This window comes from Diplotaxodon limnothrissa, linkage group LG4, assembly GCF_057381915.1.
Source record: "Diplotaxodon limnothrissa isolate DT_005_m linkage group LG4, D_limnothrissa_male_GT1.1, whole genome shotgun sequence".
Taxonomy (NCBI): Eukaryota; Metazoa; Chordata; class Actinopteri; order Cichliformes; family Cichlidae; genus Diplotaxodon; species Diplotaxodon limnothrissa.
Window position 1 is genome coordinate 2,161,576 of NC_140599.1, and position 19,938 is coordinate 2,181,513.

Consider the following 19,938-nt stretch of genomic DNA (forward strand, 5'->3'; position numbering starts at 1 on the left):
TGAAACGACCTGTAGCAGCTGGGGCCAATGATCAAACCTGCACATGCCACTTGGCCAGAGATCTGCAGAATATGAAGAAACACCTTCAACTTTGATGTTCCACAAAGTATTTCCAAATAGTTTTTGCTTTATAAAAGGGAACATTGTGCTGCTAACAGAGGTCACTCCCCTAACACCCAAGCGTGGCTGCTATGAGTCAAAGCTAAGATTTCCCAGCACTTTAAATAACTTGTGGGTGTGCCAGGCCTGCAGGTGTGCTGCTGATGTTTATATGAAAGAAAGAAATGAGAAACCTGACCAGGACACCCCGCTTTTACACAGGCCCATGCTGCAGTGGCCATTCTGCAGCTGGCACTAAGCTTTGATACAGCAGCTGGTCTGCTGCATACCTGAGGCAGCCGTGCTGGTGTTACAGGTGCAGCACACAAACTGCTGATTACTCCCAACTGAAACTTTGAAACGGACGCGCCTCGTTTTACTGTAGAATTCATTCACTTTTTCAGTGGAACACACAACGTGTTTGCGTGGGTGTGAGAGGGGAAGGCTATGAAGGCGGGGCCTCGCTCTTTGGACCCTCCCACCCCTGGCTGCTGACAGGTAGAAGGTCAGGCTGGAAGCGCTGACTTCATTGGCTCTGGTACTCTGAGCTGGGACGGCACGCTCTGATAGTGAGAAGGGCGCGTGGACATATCTGACTTTGACACACAGCGACGCAGCGAGCGCGCGCAGCCGAGACTCACCTGTACTGCTGGGTCTGTTTCTGTGGAAAGCCGCTGACAGGTGACCTTCATCATGCTGAAGAAGAAGACCAAGTCCACCACGATAACGCAGCCGAAACAGACGTAAGTAGGAGCTTGTTCCTCTGCGCTCGAGCCCTTCAGAGCGGCTCGCGAGCTTCATCTGTCCTAACTTGTAGTGATTTCTACACGATCAGCGGACTCACGCCACATCTCAGACAAAAGGATGGTTAAATGATCACACCGGGGTGAGCCCGGCTGTGCTGAAGCTCGGAGTTTATATGCGCGTATCGTATTACTTGTTTGTGCACACAGAGCGGTCTTAGCGCAGCGCTGTGCGCTAAACCAGCAGCAGATGGAAAGAACGCGGAGCTGTCCGTCCAGGCGCTTTAACACAGGCTCGGATCATTGTGTCCTGATGGATCGCGGGATGTAAACGTTCTGGTGGTGTCTGTATGAGCTACAGTCAGACGGGCAGGGCCGAAACTCGGCGTTAGACTACATAGTTTGTGCATTAACTGGAGAGTGGGTGTGGCCGATAAGCCCTGGTTAGTTTGCGGTAACTGGTTCGATAAGTTTTCTGCTGCCCTCCTTAGAAACACAATGTGAGAGGAATTCCTTGCAGCCTCGCCCATAATGTCACTGCACCAGGGCCAGTCACTTCAGCTGTTGTACTGGCGTGGTCCAGGGTACATGCCGTGGTGAAAGTGAGCGTGTTAAATCATTACAGAGCGCTGGCTTAGAAACAGCACAGCCAAGCAGCAGGTATCGGTGAGAGATGTTTGTCCTGCTGCCACACCTGCGCCAACAGCAAAGGAGTCTTTGTTTTGGTGTTGTGGCGTCATGTTCGTGTGAAGCATGTGTTTACACCAGCACAGTGATTCGTCCGTCTTAGTGCATATCGTTCATTATAGTCACTCGTGCCCTGTGATAACCACCAACAGATTGCAATGGAATCTGAGTAATGCAGCTCCACCCCTCTTCATGCTGCTCTTCTTGTTCAGGTGTAGGTGTGCGTGTGTGAAGGATGAGCCAGGTTTTAAGCCAAAGCCCAGCAAACAGAGACGACTGTAAAGGCGAGGCGGCGGAGCTGGGGCTCAGACCACCGACCTTCCAGTTGGTTAACAACATGCTCAGCACATCTCAGTGTACACACAGAGAGGAAAGGGCTCGGGGTTTGCAGCGATGCTTTAGTGTTAGCAGCAGGCTTCCACACCCTGTGTGACCTAATGCTGGAGCGTTCTGGTTCTGATTTAACCAGCTCCCTGTGGAAACACGTGAGTTGTGTTTGTTGAGCGCCAGATCCTTTTCAGAACTAACACAGCCTCAGTGAGAACACTGTGTTAAAGCCAGCGACCTCCCCAGGACCCAGAAACACACAAAACAAAGCAGAGCAGCTTAAACTGTTGGAGCATTGCAGATCAGCACAGCACTGCTTCTTGTTTGGTGATCTGACACTGTGCACTCTTTGGTGACCACAGCAGGGTGAGCTCACATCTGTTCTGGATTCACAATGAAAACAACGCTCCACTTTTACACAAGTTTTATGCAACAAGTGGTGCCAATCATGCAGGAGCACAGTACAGACAGTACAGGCGTTCATGTTCCTGTGTTCTCACGTATTTGGTGTTGTGATGTTTAGAAGACGAGTGTGTAAAGTTGTAGATGAGACGTCTTCTTCATGTTTGTCACTACAGTCAGAAATCCCCCTCAGTCTGTTGGGTGTTGTTTTGGATGAGCTTGCCCAGAACAGCTCGACAGTGCGCACCAGTTCAGACTTGTTTGTGTTAAAGTAAAAATCAGCTCAGGTTTGAAAGTACTGCATCGAGCATTATGTAACGTGTGCGTGTGTGTGTGTAACAAAAACTCGCTGGGCTAGTTTCCCCCATTTTAGGGAATATGTCAGCTACCTAATGGCAACTTATCCACTGAGATCGGAGATTCACAGCATTCACAGTCAGACTCATGAGCTCTGATGTTATCAATCAACACACTTTATTAATCCCTCAGGAAACGATGTGACTATAGTTGCTCCAAGACAACAGCAGTAACAGACTGGACTAAATTAAATAATACAACTTATTACAAAGTTACAAGTATGAGAAGTGGCTCTAATATATGAACAAACGGCTCAATTATAAGCATCCAGAGTATTGAAGAGATTAACTTTATACGACTGACGTTTTACTCTGAACTGTAAAACTTTCTTATTTTGGTGTTTTCACCGTAGACTATGTACAAACAGGTGTAACTATCGCACTGTGTGCTACAGTGATGGATGCCTCAGATGGAGGAGCTGTGCAGGGAGATGACCACAGGACTGATTTCCTGTGTTGTTCAGTGGTGGCTAACGTTTGCGCCGTACTGTAGTGAGTTGTGCTCATTTTCACCCAAATTGTCACTGGTCATTGATTGCTGTCTGACACCAGGTGTGATGGAAACATGCAGTGAGATGATGACTCGTTATCACTCTGTGTAATGAACAGCACAGGTACTGTACAGAGTACTCGCTGCTTTCCACTTAAATCCACAATTAAATCTATCGAGAAGGTCAGCTGGGTCCTGGATCACCTGTACGAGTAACACGATGTCAGTTTCTGTACAAACGTGTCGCTGTTGAAACTAACAGTGCACAGCAAAGAAGTCCAGTACATTTATCCTGCATTTGTTGCCCCATTCAGAACTCTGACACTGACTACATTTGAACTCTTTACATGCCTTGGCACTCTTTGCTACTCGTGATGGGTTCCCAGTTTGTCAGATCTGCTGGTTTAGTTTTAAACCACGTGCTCTGCACTTCTCTGATGCCTCGTTAAAGTACTAACCCTGGAGTAGTACTTTAGTGATGGGGCTTGCAGTGCTGAACACTGACTGATCAGTTCTTGGTGTTTTGTATTTCTGAAAGCGTCGAGCTGCTGTTCTGCGGCTCATAATCGAAGGGGTTGAGCTTGTTACGAAGCCGCTATTTTCAGCTTCTGCAATTATGATATATGTTCCATCGAGTGTTACAGAGTTGCTTCACAGGGATCCAGAAAAGCCTGTGTGTGACGTCATTAAGGATGTCTCTGTGTGTCGTCTCTCAGTGCTCCCAGCACAGAACTCGCCACACTGATCGAGAAGCTGCAGAAGAATGCTGACAAAGTGGAGAAGAATATCTACGATGTGGAGCAGAACCTCAACAAGGTAGAGTGCTGCAGCAACGCTCATGTCTCCAGTCAGTCCAATCAGCTTCATGTGTGCTGTCGGCTATAATTACATATGTATCAGCCTCTTTGAGAAATAGACCACAGCTTATTTCAACATGGAGCATGTTAGCCGTCATATAAAAACCACCGCAGCCACACGTTAGTGCCCATCTGAGCTCAGAGCCACAGCACTGTCATGATACACTTTCAGCTTCTGTCTATTCAGCTGAAAGGCTGGCAGTGTTTGGCTAACTCCACATGACTGACTCTTTCCTCACAGGATGTGAGCAAGATCAATGAGGGGAAGCAGCCCCTGTATCAAGAAGACACCAACAAGAGACTCCTCAATTCTCTGGAGCTGCTGAGTGGCCTGGATGAAGACGTCGTCAACGCCAGACGCCTTCAGCATCCGCAGGCTGAGATGATCGCACAGGAGTGAGTGAACGCTATTTCACGCTACGCAAACCACCTTAGTTGTGCCTGCTAGTGCATGATGCACACAAAAGCTTAATGTTAAGTCATGAATATTCACGAAGACCTGAGGAAGACCTGGTTACTGTTACCTGCTGGCTCTGTTACCTAAAATGTTGTGTTCGCGTTTCTGTGTGTATTCAGCATGAAGCAACTGCGTGACAGAGTGACGAAGCTGAAAGAGGAGCACGGCCACATCTACCACCTGGTCCGCACTGAGGGCAAGCCCAGCATCAACTGGGGCAACATGATGGATGAAAAGCTGGTAAACAAAAACCCAGCAAACATGAATTCAAGCCACAGTGTGCAGCACTCGCTGCTAGGTCCAGCACGGTGTTACAGAGGAACGCCTCGTTAGGTCTTTATGTCAGTGCAACAACTGAGAAACTTTCAGTTACTGAGGGAACACAAGCACGCCTTAGCTGTGTGTGCACATGGTGCTTACATGCAGCAGGTGGCTCGCACGCTGCAGATCACTGTCACTGTGGGTTAGCAGGAGTCCTGCTTAAACAATGGAGTCAGGTATTTGTTTGTACAGTGCACAGGTGAACACAATAAAAGTATTCCATGTCTGCATGGCAGAAATTTCACATCACATGTCTGCAGAGGGTGTTAGACATAGGTCGCTTTTTAGACGTTTCATTTCAGAAAAGTGGAATTCATTCATGATGCACACCATGTGTCTCTGCTCAGGACAACCTGCAAAACAAGGGCTTTGGCCAGGACCTGCCCTCTGTGGAGAACGAGGTGGAGGAACACAACATCTTCCACAGTGAGGTGGAGGCTCTGGCTCCTCAAATCTCTGCCAGTGGAGACAAGGTGACATGATGTCAGAATCAAAGGTTTGCACAGTTGGACGTCCTGCGTCGGTTCCTCGCTGACCCTCTGTGTGTCTGCTCTGCTTTGTTCTGCAGGAATACGTCAGCAGCCTTCAGTCAAAGTACAACAAACTGCTGGTAAGTGTTCGTTTCTGTGTGTATGATATATGTGCGCTTGTGTGTAGTTTCACTGTGATCCATGGTGAGTGCGGTGTATGCACACAGCATCCAGCCGGCTGACAGTAGGGCTGGGTATCGTCACTGATTTCTAGAATCGATTCGATTCGGGAAGATTTTGCCTCAGGCAGTCAGAAATATTATAATTCTGATCACTTATCAGTACATATCTATATTTTTATATCTATAAAAAGAAACCTGACACTTGTGAGACTTTATCAGAGGTGTGAGCATCACAGCAGAGGCCTTTGTGTCAAAGTAACTGAGGATGAAACGCAGAACAACATGAAGGCATTTTTCCTGGTCTGTGTTTTTATAGCAGATGACCTTAAAAATATTGTGCAGTCAAAAACAAAGCGAAGCAGAGCAAAGTAACAGAGGTTTGATTGGAGACATCGCAAAGCATTTTGCAGTTTTGCATAATTTTAAAAAGTTTAAATTTGTTCAGTATTGAACAGCAGAAATGAGGCTTTCTTGTCGGAAGTAAGAAAAAACAACAACAACAAAAAGCAGCTGCCAACACCAGCAAAACAGCAAAGGTCAGAGTGAATTGGTAAATAAATGGTAAATGGCCTGTATTTGTATAGCGCTTTACTAGTCCCTAAGGACCCCAAAGCGCTTTACATATCCAGTCATCCACCCATTCACACACATTCACAAACTGGTGATGGCAGCTACATTGTAGCCACAGCCACCCTGGGGCACTGACAGAGGCGAGGCTGCCGGACACTGGCGCCACCGGGCCCTCTGACCACCACCAGTAGGCAACGGGTGAAGTGTCTTGCCCAAGGACACAACGACCAAGACTGTCCGAGCCGGGGCTCGAACCGGCAACCTTCCGATTACAAGGCGAACTCCCAACTCTTGAGCCACGATCGCCCTCATGACGACGTTTATGTGAAGCGTAGTTTGGATCTTCGGTCAATATTGTTTGGAGAGAGATAAACTAACAGCTTCAGAATCAGCGCAAAAACGACGTAAACACAAAACGCCGATGCTTCAGAGTCAGCGAGCTGTCGGCTTTCAGCCCCGACGGCGTGTCCCTGTGCGTGCCGTCGGGTGAGAAAGTCACATCTCACTGATTCTGATGCGTCGCCGTTTTGTGTTTACGTCTTTGTGCAGAAGCCGTGTTCCTGCTCTCATTTACTGTTTTGTTGGTGGTTGTTGAAATTTGGTGAGGTTTAACCTGAGATTCTGGCATTTTGGGCAAAATAAATTTATATTAAAAAATCGATTCAGGATTTTAATGACTCGATATCACGTTATCCAGACCAGAATCGATTTTACTCGATAAATCGATAATCAAAACCCAGCCCTAGCTGACAGTAGTGCTGCTGACACACCAGCCGGTTCTCCACTGAAGTGTTTTATCTTTAGCAAAAACATGAATTTGTTAAAAACTCAAGAACTTGATTTTACTACATGAAATCTTTTCAGCACCTAGTTTTTGAAAAGATTAATAACAAGTAAACTCTGACTGTAGCACAAGTTGTTATCATTCATACAGGCTGGAAAGGCCACTTACAAAATCAAGCTCATCAGATTCATGCTAATTATATTAAAACACAGAATCATATCGTTTGAATTCAAACGCAAACAAAACTTTCCTTGACTCGTCCAGGCGCTTGTAAAAACCTCAAATAAAGCTGTTGGTGACTAAGCTTCCTGTTCCCTCGGCTAGGCTAACTCCAGCGCTCGACAGCGCAACCTGATGAGCCTGCGAGACTACATGCAGCGCTGCACCAACGAGCTGTACTGGATGGACCAGCAGGCAGAGGAGAGGATCAAATACGACTGGAGTGACAACAACCTGGACTACCCTGCCCGGCAGAGGCAGTACGAGGTAGCTGTGGAATTCACACACGTGCACGGCGAGTGAAACAAGCTCAGCTCGCTCAGCAAATTTGTCTCAACCAACAGAATTTCATCAGTAAATGTCTGGAGTCCAAGGAGGGCACCATCACCAAGCTGAACGATGATGGAGAAAAGCTGATTGCCTCCAACCATCCAGGGAAGAATGTTATGGAGGTACCCACCATCCGCACACTTTGACTCTTTCATAGTGCGTTTCTGCCTGGGCCCTGGGTCCACGGGAGTCTGCGGTAGAGCAGGGTCATGTTTTAAAGACAGCGGGGCTTCAAGGCGCTTTTCAGTCCTCACACAGCAGACGGATGATGCGCTTCTCGTTTTGTCTAAAAACACTGTTTGTGGGTTGGACCCAGTTGGCATACGAGCAGCTCAGGCAACAAATGAGCTGCTTCCACTTGTTATCTCACAGTCTGTTATGGGCAACGTAAGACGTTCATCCTTCAGATGGATGTAAAAAGGGGGGAAGAAGCCATACTGGTGCTTCTTATTGTCTCATTATTAACTCTGTTGCCGCACATCTCTATAATGTTACGCATAAACCACGTTGTTGTCAGGCTCATATGGAAGCAGTCCACGCTGACTGGAAGGAACACCTGAACCTGCTCATCTGTGAGGAGAACCACCTCAAACACATGGATGAGTACCACAAGGTCAGTGTGACAGGTGACATGCACAGAGACGCATTTAAAGAGTGAAGCTCATCTGTACGTGTGTGTCTGCATGCAGTTCCACAAGGAGGCGCGCGACACTCAGGACCTGCTGAAGCGTCTGGACACGGAGATCAGCCAGAAGTACAACCCCGAGTTCAAAGACATGTATCAGATGGAGGGCCTGATCAGGGAGCTGGACGTGAGTTCTTTTATCTGCACATAGACCGTAGCTGATAGCATCACTGACTGCGTACGGTGACGACACGCTTGTGCGTTTCTTGTGTGCAGGATGAAGCCAAGGCCATCGAGAACTTTGACGAGCGGGTTAAGGCTCTTCAGAAGCGCAGCCTTCAGGTGTTGCCTCTGAAGTACCGCAGGGAAACACCCCAGAAGCTGATCCCTGTCGAGGCTCTGTGCGAATTTGACACCGATGACGTACGTACTGTGTCCTTCACACGTAATACTGAGACGATAGCGGCGTGATCCAGTGACGCGTTCTAACTGTTTCCCCGTGTAGGGTCAGATCGTGCGGGGGGAGAGGTACACTCTCCTGCGGCAAAATGGTTCCAAATGGGACGTGAAGGATGCGGCCGGACACAAGATCACTGCCCCGGGCATCTGCTTCATGTTCCCCCCCACCGACCCGGAGGCTGTGGCCATCGCCGACAAGTGAGTGTGTACAAAGGGCTTTCTAAACTCCTTCGGCCGATGAGGGCATCTACAGCTGTAACAGTATGTCGTGTGTGTGCTGCAGCCTGACCGGACAGCAGAAAGCTATCAAACAGAAGATGGCAGCCACCAAGGGAAGTCTGCAGAAACGCTTGGACGAGCTGAAGAAGACGAGCGGAACTGCAACCGCTACAGGTACGCATGACGCACAATAATATATTAGCACCACAATTAGCCAAGTTAGTTGGTTATGACAGACCAGCTGATTTCTAGTATAACCTTCCAGTGTGCTGGTGCCTCTGACTCACACTGTTTGCTGCCAGTACACTCAAATATATGCAACTGCTCTGCCTTCCCTCCAGGTGAAAGGCTGCCCTGGTTCTTAGAGTTAATGACGTTGCTCTGTTTGTCACAATAATCCTCACACTAGGAAACTCGCATAACCGCAACATGCTCTGTTTTTCTCATCTATTCAAGCAACTATGTTAGTGAAACCTTCACCAAAAATATGTTGAGTTTTTCTCAAATAATAAGATGACGTTGAGCCTTTGTTTCTTCATAATTAGGACATAGGATCATGAGGAACGTGCAAACAGACAGTTTGTAGAAATATTTGGTGTGAGCACCGCTGAGCACAGCCTGAACTCTCAGCTTTCTATCCAAGCATCTTCAGGAACACTTCTCCAGGCTTCCTCAAGCTGTTCTCTCTCCTCTCTACATACAATAATAATTTAATCACTGCACTAGAGCTGACTGATGTTTCAGTCCAGTTCTCTGCAAATTTGGATGATTTCTTGCTCAGAACACCAGGACAGAGTGGGGCAATCCAGATGTGGTTTACCGTCTGCTTTTGTGTTCGCCTTGTTTCTTCTATGACACATTTGTTTTTCTCACACACAGTAAATCTGAGCAGGCTACATACAAAAAGGACACACACAGAATAGACATGTTGCCTTCATGACACAGTGATATAAACTGTTGTTTCTGCCACTTCTTTTCCATCTGTTAGTCGAAACTTTGGGTTCTTGAGTTACTCAGAAGTAACTCAAAACTTCAAGTTGCTCATTAAGTTGAAATTTTGAGTTTCATAACCATGAAGCATGAAAAGAAGCTACTATAAATCTAAACGTGCTGCTGGCTGGAAGATTTCAGATCAAGTGTGCGTGTGATGAATATGTTTCCTGCCCTCTCACACTGCTGCATGTAGCCTCAGACAAACAGGAACAGCAGTGCCGCCAGCTGATGGCTGGTCTGGATAAGGTTGTCAGTGACCTGGACAAACAGGAGAAATCCATCTATGCTCGAGTGCGCCCTCCGCTGGAACAGAACAGGACACTGCAGGACAGTACTGACCGCCTGCAGGACATGAAAGTAAGAACGTCGGCTTTGTTCTTTGGTTTGATATTAAAGCTGCTTCTCTCTGCTCGGTTTAGCCCACCAAGCAAAGAGTGTGTTTTTGCACTGTGCAACTCACCAGTACACGTTTCTCTCCAGGACATTGCTGCTGCTGTCAGAAGGATTGAACCAGAGAAGTCTTCTAAAGTGCAGGAAGCACAGAGCTTCTTGGTCTCAAACCCAAATTGTGCCAGCACATCTCAACTTCACAGCAAGGTGGATGAGGCCAACAAGAAGTACACCAAGGTGGAGCAGCTTCTTCAGTGCTCTCAGGAGAAGTATGTGACCTGGTTATTGCTTTCAAAGTGCCATCAGTGCAGCAGCATGCCTCTGCTTTTTCTGTTTTCAGTGTGCTCAGTGACAGGCATTTTTGAACTTTGCTTTAGGCTGAAGAATTCCAACCAGCTGGAGTCATCTCTGCAAAATGGAAAAACCTTACTCTCCACCTACGAGAACAAGCTGGCCAGGGAGGAGGTTGCTCCTGCTGACGTCTCTTCAATGGAGAAAACCCAGCGGGAACTTGCAGTAAGATGGTCTTATATCAGAACAGAATTTATTCACTTTTATATGAACTGAACTGAAAATTGTTGTTACTGTTTCAGTTTATGTTCCTTCATGTCCAAACTGCCACACGTTCACAGACAGGTGACGTGTCTGTTTACTGTAGGTTGTCTCAAGCAGTTTGTCTTTTGCTGCCCTGGCAGGATATCGGAGCGGACCTGCGGTCACAGAGGACACTGGTCTCTGACACAGAGCAGAACCTGCGTCTGGCCAAGAGCAGCTGTGAGAACATGGCCAACAAGTTCCAAGAGCACTGCCCTGACATCGAGAGGCAGGAAGCTGATGTCCAGAAACTCAACAAGAGATACAACAACCTCAACCAGCAGACTGACTCGAGGTAAGTTGGGCAGGAAAGCACGTCAGTAATATGTAAAGCAAATACAGCGCAGGACGTCATCGACAGCCAGAAATGTCTAGCACAACATCACCTGCCCAAGGTGCATGGAGATAGCGTGAAGAAGCACTACAGAACAACTGTATTACCTGACCGACGCTCTGGCTTGTGACCATCAGGGTCTCTGAAGCACAGACGGTCATTTCATATGTAAAGACAATCTCTGATGATATGTTTTGGTTTGTTTGTGCAGGGCTCAAAGCTTGCAGAGAGCCAAGATGGCGTACAAAAACTACCGCAATGATTATGACAATTTGAACAGCTGGCTCTCTCGTGTTCCAAATTACGAGCCCCGTGACACTGATGACCCAAAACAAGTGGAAACGAAGCTGAGAAATCAGAGGGTATGAATGCTGAGCAATAACTCTGCATATTTCTCGTTACACATGAATGTTAGTGGCACTTAACTCTGCTCTTTTCTACAGAACCTGTTATCTGATATAGCGAGAAAGGAGTCTGATTTAAACAATGTCTCCAAAAATGCCCAGCTGTACCAGCAAGCTGTCAAAGTCAGTTTTTCTCCATTGATTTTTTTTCTTTATCATATGATCTTTTAGAAAAGTTAAAGGTTTGATGTTGGTTTACTGATTCACTCTTCAGGACTATGAGACTGAAGCTGAGAAGTTCAAATCTATCCTTGATCTTGAGGATGGACTTGTACCTCAGACATACAAGAGGAGCAGATTGGAATCACCTGCAGCAACAGTCAAGGCAGAGGTAAGGCACAGCATGCACGGTGAAGTGAAAATACACAGCACAGTTTAAACTTGTGTTGCTAACTGCTATGACCAACACAAGTCTTCTAGCTCAGAGCTCATTTTCAGCTGGGATACAAATTAAAACAATGAATAACCAAAAGCAAGAGAACCTGATATATCCTGAAAGAATCGTGACCTCAGAAATGTTCCAGTCTTTTATTGGATGCATTTCAAACTACAGTTTTCTCTGGTACTCTCAAACAAGCGCTGAGATTACCCTGATGACGCAGTTATCGGGTTGTTTAGACAAGCTGAGTTCGGACACAAACATGGTCAAAACAACAGTTAGTGGGGATAGGTTAACTGATTAATCCAAATTGTCCATCGGTGTGAATGCGGGACTGAATGGTTGTCTGCCTCTATGTGTTAGCCCTGCGACAGACTGGCGACCTGTCCAGGGTGTACCCCGCCTCTCGCCCAATGACAGCTGGGATAGGCTCCAGCAGCCCCCACGACCCTGAAAAGGATAAGTGGAAGCGAATGGATGGATGGCATCACAAAACAAGGAGCTGGTGATAGACTTGCAGTTGTGCAGCACCTGTGACGATGCTAAAGCAGCTTAAATAATGTGCCCTGTAATAAATTTGAATTGAATCCCAGCCTACAGCATGAGCTGAGCTGTAGGCCTGCATTAAGATCAGCTGATCTGCTGGCATTGTGTTATTAAATACTAGAAAACACAGATTTACCAATAACAAACACTACACAGTAGCCTGCACAATCCGAAATGTTCAGGATTAGAGAACGGTAAGATGGGTACGATTAACATCAAAGTGTTCCACTTACCTGGATTATATCCATCCATCTATTCTCCTCTGTTAGGGTCGTGGGAGGTTGGAGCCTGTCCCAGCTACCATAGGGCGAGAGGCAGGGTAGACCCTGGACAGGTCGCCGGTCTATCACAGGGCTAACACACAGAGACAGACAACCATTCGCACTCACATTCACACCTACGGGCAATTTAGAATTACCAATTAACCAAACCCCACTAACTGCATGTTTTTGGACTGTGGGAGCACCCTTATCTTTATAGGCTACTCTGTAGTGTCTGTAATTAGTAATGTTTTCTGGTAAAGGTTATTTAGGGCGGGGGGGGGGTGTATTTACAGTGGGAGCCAAGATGTTTTACACTGGGACTTGAATGCGTTTTCCATTTGTGGATCTGGCAGCGTTCAACTTGTCTCAAAACCCCAAGTTGGCATGCGATGTGATCTGTGTACGCATAGCAAGGTTATCGAAAAGTAAAATCATCTGATTCAAGACGCTGTGCGTAAATGATCTGAATGTATTTGTTTGTATGTACGCATTTGTAAAATTGTTCGATGTTTGGTCAAACGTAGCACACTCATGCGAGTCCTCAAAAGGTTCACAAAATTATTGTACACATTTGCAACCCCTTTGAGGAACATTTCTCTCCGTGTAGACAGTATTGCCATTGCTGCTGTGACATCCATTGGTTTCCTCAAGATGAATTTTTTCACTATTGCCATCTTGGTTTAAAGGAAAAAAAAAAAAAAAAAAAAAAGACAGATGTGATAAGGAGGGTCATGTCTGACTGAGAATCCATTTCCTCATTGACATGTCAATCACAAGCTGTACAGATAATCATCCATTCTGAAATGCGGTGTGGCCAATATTTACGCACAAATATAAATTGTTGAGGCACTTTGACACCGGCCAGAAGCAACATCAATATTTATACTGTCTATGGGCAAAAGGTATCTACAGGAAAAGAGATGCTTCTTGACACAAACAGACTCGTGCAAATTAACAACCACAATCCTCAGCTTAAGGGCATAAGCCAAAAACCCCTACAGAAGTTACTGTATATGATTTTCATTACATGTTATTTTATCGTTTGCAGGAAGCAGCTATTGAGGCAAAGTTTACTGAGGTGAATGCTGTAAATAAGCAAAGACTGCAGAATCTGGAGTTTGCCAACAGTCTTCTGAGCCAGGTAAACTATTTTACATATCATTGCTACATAAACATAAAAACTACAGTAATAATAATGATTATTTTCTTTCTATAGCAATCTGAGACTATCCAAGTTACAAATGTCAAGTCGGTCCAAGCCAATGCCCCTGGTGAAGAGCCGTGGAGAATAAGAAAACAGCTAGACGATGAGATCCATAGGCGGGAGCAACTAGAAAAAGAAATAGAGACCATTCAGACTGACATTTATATGCTTGAAGGACAAAAGCCCCAGGATACAATTGTTAAGAAGGAGCTAATTAAAAAGGTTCCAGACCCCCAGCTGGATGAAGAAGTCTACAAAGTCCAGCAGAAGTTGTCAGAGGAGCGCCGCACTACCCATGTCCTGGAGAATGACCTTGAGGTACTAAAGTTGAAGCTGCGTGGCCTTGAGACAGAGGTCAAAGAAGGGGCACAGCAGTACACAGTGAAGGAGGTCTTGCGTATAGAAAGAGACCGTGGTCAGGAGGAGGCGGTCCGAAAGCTTCGGGAGGAGCTGGAAGAGCTAAAAAGGCAGAGGCTGATGAAAGACAACGAGCTCATTGAGATCCAAAAACATGTGACACTCCTGGCTGAGGAGAAGAACAAGGAACAGGAGGTAATCACTGAAGAGGAGGTGATCAAAGTCCAGAATGACCCCCAACTTGAAAGTGAGTACAGGGTGCTGCTTGACAGGAAAGAGAAGGAAATAGAAAGCAGAAGGCAGCTGGAGGATGAGTTGCAATTTCTTCAAGAAAAGCTTCGAAGACTGGAGAAGGAGAAATCAATGGCTGAGGAAAAGATTTCCATCAAGGAAGTGCTGAAAGTTGAGAAGGATACTGCCTTTGAGAGAGAGGTAGAAAACCTTAGGAGGCAGTTCGAAGATGAGAAGGCCAAAAGAAGATCATCACAGCGGGAAAAGACTGACCTCCAGAGGAAAATTGCAAGCCTGGAGGAGGAGAAGTCTAAGGTTGTGATTCAAGAGAAAGTACGAGAGATTGTCCGGCCCGATCCCAAGGCTGAGAATGAAGTGGCCAATCTCCGTCTTGAACTTGTAGAGCAACAGAGGCGGTATAAAGATGCAGAGCTCCAGTTGAGATCTCTGCAGGATGAGCTGACCATGCTCAAGAACAGAGGGCCTCAAGTGGAAGTTAAAGAGATCATCAAAGAAGTAATCAAATATAAGATAGATCCACAAACTGAAAGAGAGCTGGAGAGACTTCGCAATGAAATTGTAGATAAAAGCCACCAGACTGAGAAATCTGAGCTAGAAATCCGCCAGCTTCGAGATGAAATCGAAAGATGGAAGAATACCAAACCCCAAGTGCAGACCAAAGAGGTTGTCAATGAAGTGCTGCAGTACAGAGAAGATCCAAAGACTAAGGAAGAAATTGAAATGCTAAAGAGGAAGCTGGCTGATGAACAGCAGAAACGCCTGGACCTTGAGAGAGAACGGACAGAACAAGAAGAAAAAATTAGACTAAGAAAGATGGATTTGTCTCAGGTTCGTGAGAAGATTGTTCAGCAAGAAGTGGTCAAGATGGAAGAGGATCCTCTCCTTAAGTCAGAATGTCACAGCTTCTTACAGAACATCAACAATGAGCAAAAACAGAAGGAGAGCCTAAAAACAGAGCTCTACCAATTGCAGAGACAGAAGACTGACCTGGACATGCAGCTGGAAGAACTGGAGCGTGAGCGCAGGGCAAGGCGTGATGCAGAACTAGAGATCCAGCGGCTTCGGGTTAGACTTAATGAGCTAGAGATCCGTGACAAAGAAAATCGTGAAAAGGTGACAGTCAAACAAAAGGTGGTTCTGCAGCAGGATCCTCAACAGGAGAAGGAACACTCCATTCTCAAACTACAACTTGATGAAGAGCGTCACAAACGCACCCTCCTTGAGAAAGAGTTGAATGTCCTTATTCAGCAGCAGATCACCCTGGAAAAGGTAGATGTGAAGGAAAGGGTTGTCCGCACTGAGAAAGTCCAAGTTGAACGGGATCCAGAGGCAGAGATTGAGATTGAGAACCTAGAGAGAACTCTGGAAGAGGAGAAAAGGAGAAGGCGAGAACTTGACCAAGAACTATCCACCCTCAATTCCAGGCTCTCTGATATGGAGTTTTCTAACACCAAGTCTACCAAAGAATTGGACTACATCCGTGATGAAAGTAGCCGATTGCAGCAGGAAAACCAAAGGCTGCAAAATGAGATTCGCAAGCTTCGGTCAGAGATTGAGATCACAAGCAAAGAGACTCGGCTAATTACAGAGTCTGCGCCAAGAGAGGATTCAAAGAACTTGGAGTTGAGGCTTGATTCATTACAGAAGGAATTGGCAGAGCTGAGGGCTGTAACAAACCAGAAGGATGAGGAGATAGAGAAGCTTAAAAAGAACCTGGCAGCTGTGAGGATGAAGAGGGAACAGAGGGAAAGCCATCTCCGCAGGTCTATTGTCGTCATCGACCCAGATACAGGCAAGGAGATGCGACCAGAGGAAGCCTACAAACTAGGGCTGATCGACTGGAAGATGTTTGTCAACCTGCAGAGCCAGGAGTGTGACTGGGAAGAGATCTCAGTCAAAGGGCCGCAGGGAGAATCCTCTGTGCTTCATGACAGAAAGTCAGGAAAAAAGTTTTCCATCGATGATGCACTGCGCCTTGGACACATCACAAATCGCCAGCTTCAGCAGTACTTAAATAAAGAAATCTCCATCCAGGAGTTTGGTGCATTGGTATCGGGCAAGAACAGGGGGCTTTAAAAGATACGCTTTTGATTTTCATTCTAAAAAAATCTGTTTTGACTGGTCTTCCTAGCTTTTAATATATACTTATATTCTCACTTTAATATTGTGGTGACCCTCAGTTACTATGTGTTTTACCTACGAGTCCCAACTACACCATGTATTAATTTTCTTATGCATATCTGGCATGAATACATGGACTCATATTACCATCATCACAGCCAGCCACATAAATTTTTGATGCTGAAAAGTTCGATCTTTAATTTCTTTAACTTGGTGGCAGGGTTAAGAATGTATCTTTGAAATATTGTCACTAAAACTCACAAGAGTACTAAGTGTTTCATTTATTTATGGGCTTTAAACAGGGTTGTCGGCTGTGTGCTTTCAATAAAAAATTCAAACAAAATGTAATGTCTTGTGGGGTATTTTATTGTGGAAAACGTATGGAATTTATGGTATCAATATTCAATTTTATTTATGTATCACTGAATTACAACAATTGCCTCGAGGCAGTTTATATTGTAAAAAGTAAAGACCCTACAATAATACAGGAAAAACAAACAACAATCGGATGCTCCCCCACCCCCTATGAGCAAGCACTTTGGTGACAGTGGGAAGGAAAAACTCCCTTTTAACAGGAAGAAACCTCCAGCAGAACCAGGCTCAGGGAGGGGCGGGGCCATCTGCTGCATGCAATTGGAGAGGAGGGAGGAAGACAGAACAAAGACATGCTGTGGAAGCGACCCAGAGATTAATAATAACTAATAATTAAATGCAGAGAGGTGTATAAACATACGAGTTAATGGCATTACAGGAAGCTCCCAGCAGCCTACACCTATTACACTGTAAATATGGAAGGGAATCGTTACTAGTTAAGGTTAAAGGGATGGTTGCCTCAACAGAGCTCTAACTTTCTGTCAGCCTGTCTACAGTGCTGAAGAGAAACCTGGGGTTGTTCTTACTATGCAGGCTCCTTCTGCACCCTGCACAGTTATCCAAGGGGAGTGCAAAGAAGGAAGACAGTCCTGCGGCACTCATTACTGTGTCTAACAGGTTTGAGGTGCTAGGTCCAGAAGCCACAGGTCCCGAGGAAAGTCCCCGGTACCACCTCAGAGCCCATAAGATTTCACACATGACAGCTCTCATTACTGGTGACTCAAAAATGAGAAACGGTAAAACAAGCTCAGCATGTCAAAGATTCTTGGGCAAGATACGTCACTCCTGATACGTTCATCGGAGTATGAATGTGTGAATGTTAGACAGAAAGATGTCCTTGAATGATGAATAAGACGTGTAAAGCAGGGGTGATTCTAGGATCAGAGGTTTGGGGGTGCTGAGCACCCAGAGCTGCTCAGCCAGGCAAGATCAACTTTACTCGTCACGATGAGACTTCTTCTTCCTTAAATGTCTCCAGTTGTCCCGAGTTCCCTCTGACTGTCTCCTTGGTGCATTTAAACCTGTTCCTCCCTGTCCTCGTCTCCATTATCAGTCATCATAATTTTACCATCTCTGTGCAAGTCTGCAAATTTCTTTATTAAATCATAAGATTCTTAAATTCATCAAGTCTCTCTGTGCCTGGGTCCTCGTCACAAAACATGACATCACTGCTTTGTACATTTTAACCCAATTTAATCCCACATTTGTGAAAGAAAAGCAAAATACTGCAACAGTCTGTAACAAAACCATCAAATCAGATAAAGGTTATTTAAATGCTGCAAAAGAAGAATGGATTGGAATAAAAAAAAAAAAACACATCCTAAACTTAATTACTTTACTGGGGGAAAATGATGAATGGGGATCATAGTGAGTATTAAGTAAACAGAGTGCATTTTTTGGACAGAGATTCACTTTTAAGGTGTGTGTGTGTGTAATACAATACAGATACATGAAAATAGACTCCAAAAATAGAGTCATTGAAATGTACAAATTATTGATAAAAAAAAATAAATTATAAAATTGGAGGCAACTTTGCCTATGGTACAATGTATGAAAGTATCTTTACTGCAGATACTACTATGGCTCTGCAGATTTATTCCTTTCATTTTAACCTGTGTCACCTCACCTTGAAGTTGGAAAATACTTTTGGTGGTCAACTCTCTCAAGCAGTTTAACAGTTTCTGTTGTGCCTGTCACTGCTCCCTCTCTGTGTCCTTACCTGGTTCTTCCTGACCTTGCACTTTCTCCTCACGTTCCCCTCTTTCCTCGCTCCCTCTTTGGACTGATAATCATACACAAATAGATTGTATTCAATTAGATTAAAAAATTACATTAATATGAAAAAAATATTAAGATCAATAATAAAAAAAAGTCTTCTCTCAGTGTACTTTCAACCAAAAGGCAAATAACCAAACCACATGAACATCTAATAAAAGATATAAACATTGAAGCACTGATCCAACATTATCCTTTATTGACGGATCCTTTGTTCTTACACTTTTACCTGAATGTGGCTCCTGGGTTTAATCTTGGCACATATGACAAAATAAGCAGCTTCTCTCACTCCATTTCAAACAGGACAGTGGTAACAACAGCAGGCTACGGACAATTTTAAGTTTTAGATTTTAAACAGCCTGTATACATTTCAATGGGAGCAACAGGACAGTCAAATGTCGCTGATTTTACTACAGAGTAGGACGGATTGTAGAGTAGCAAACATCGTCGGGAAACACGTTTCAACACTGCAGGTTACCTGGTGTAATGTTTTTCAGCTAAAAAGAAACATGGCCTGACTCCTACCAACTATATAAAGAGTAACTGAAGGTTAAATGCAGCTAATATGTCCTGTTTTAAGCCAGGCACTCACACCTCCGCTCCGCTGCGTCTCAGCCACCATCGCTCTGGCAGAAAGAGCGCTAGAGCCAGAGCAGGGGAGAGCTGGAACAAACCATTTTGGGAGGGGGTGGGGGTGGGTATGTATACTTTTGTTGTTAAAATATTACGTCTCAACCAAGTACTGTATGTTTTTTATATTTTTAGTAGTGTATCACACAAACAGCAAGTGTTGTCAAAAAAAAGTAAGAAATCTTTGGGGGTGCTTTGATTCATTTTGCTGAAGCACCCCCAAAAATGGGCTAAAATCGCCCCTGGTGTAAAGTGCTTTGAGTGCTCACGTAACGTAGAAGCAGTTACTGTCACCGCACACCTGTGTAGAACAACTTGAATCCACCTGCAGTGCTCCTGCTCTCCCTCCACACACCCACACCCAGCGCCTCTCTCCCACCCTCCCTCCTTCTTGTGTGTCTTCAGGCAGCAGCAGAGTTGGTCGACCCTATGTGGAAAGCGCATTTTTGTAATAATGGCCGTTTGATTCGGCCGAGGCTTTGTGGCGGATCCCCTTCCCGATGTAACCTTCCCCGTTTCTGCCGGCCTGGGACCAGCGTGTGGCTCCCCGTGGCTGAGTCATTATTGTGGGTTTATATCGTTATGTATGGAAGATATGCTGTAGATATTGTGCACGCTGCTGTTGCTGCTGCTTGAAATGTGTAGTAAACAACAGAGCGACGGATGTGACGTACGAGAAAGGGGTGGGGCTGGCCTCACATGTGATTAGTGGGTGTGTGTTGTCTT

At 45.4% G+C, this 19,938-nt stretch overlaps 1 protein-coding gene across 1 annotated transcript; it reads left to right on the forward strand.

Annotated features, from left to right (window-relative positions):
• Positions 1–674: 674 nt before the first annotated feature.
• On the forward strand, positions 675–16,401 carry ppl (periplakin). Its single transcript, XM_085351934.1, has 22 exons — positions 675–842; positions 3,821–3,920; positions 4,203–4,357; positions 4,538–4,658; positions 5,087–5,212; positions 5,308–5,349; positions 7,070–7,231; positions 7,309–7,416; positions 7,812–7,907; positions 7,984–8,106; positions 8,196–8,342; positions 8,425–8,576; positions 8,662–8,771; positions 9,784–9,947; positions 10,071–10,249; positions 10,358–10,496; positions 10,676–10,869; positions 11,120–11,270; positions 11,352–11,435; positions 11,527–11,643; positions 13,549–13,641; positions 13,717–16,401. Exons 1-22 carry the CDS (start codon positions 793–795, stop codon positions 16,387–16,389), a joined length of 5,286 nt encoding a protein of 1,761 aa, XP_085208060.1. The 5' UTR covers positions 675–792; the 3' UTR covers positions 16,390–16,401.
• Positions 16,402–19,938: the final 3,537 nt, after the last annotated feature.

Coding starts and splice junctions, on each gene's coding strand:
- ppl (XM_085351934.1), top strand. CDS start 793: ATGCTGAAGAAGAAGACCAAGTCCACCACGATAACGCAGCCGAAACAG. Junction 7,908..7,983: donor ACATGGATGAGTACCACAAG/GTCAGTGTGACA, acceptor GTCTGCATGCAG/TTCCACAAGGAGGCGCGCGA. Junction 8,577..8,661: donor GCTGTGGCCATCGCCGACAA/GTGAGTGTGTAC, acceptor TGTGTGCTGCAG/CCTGACCGGACAGCAGAAAG.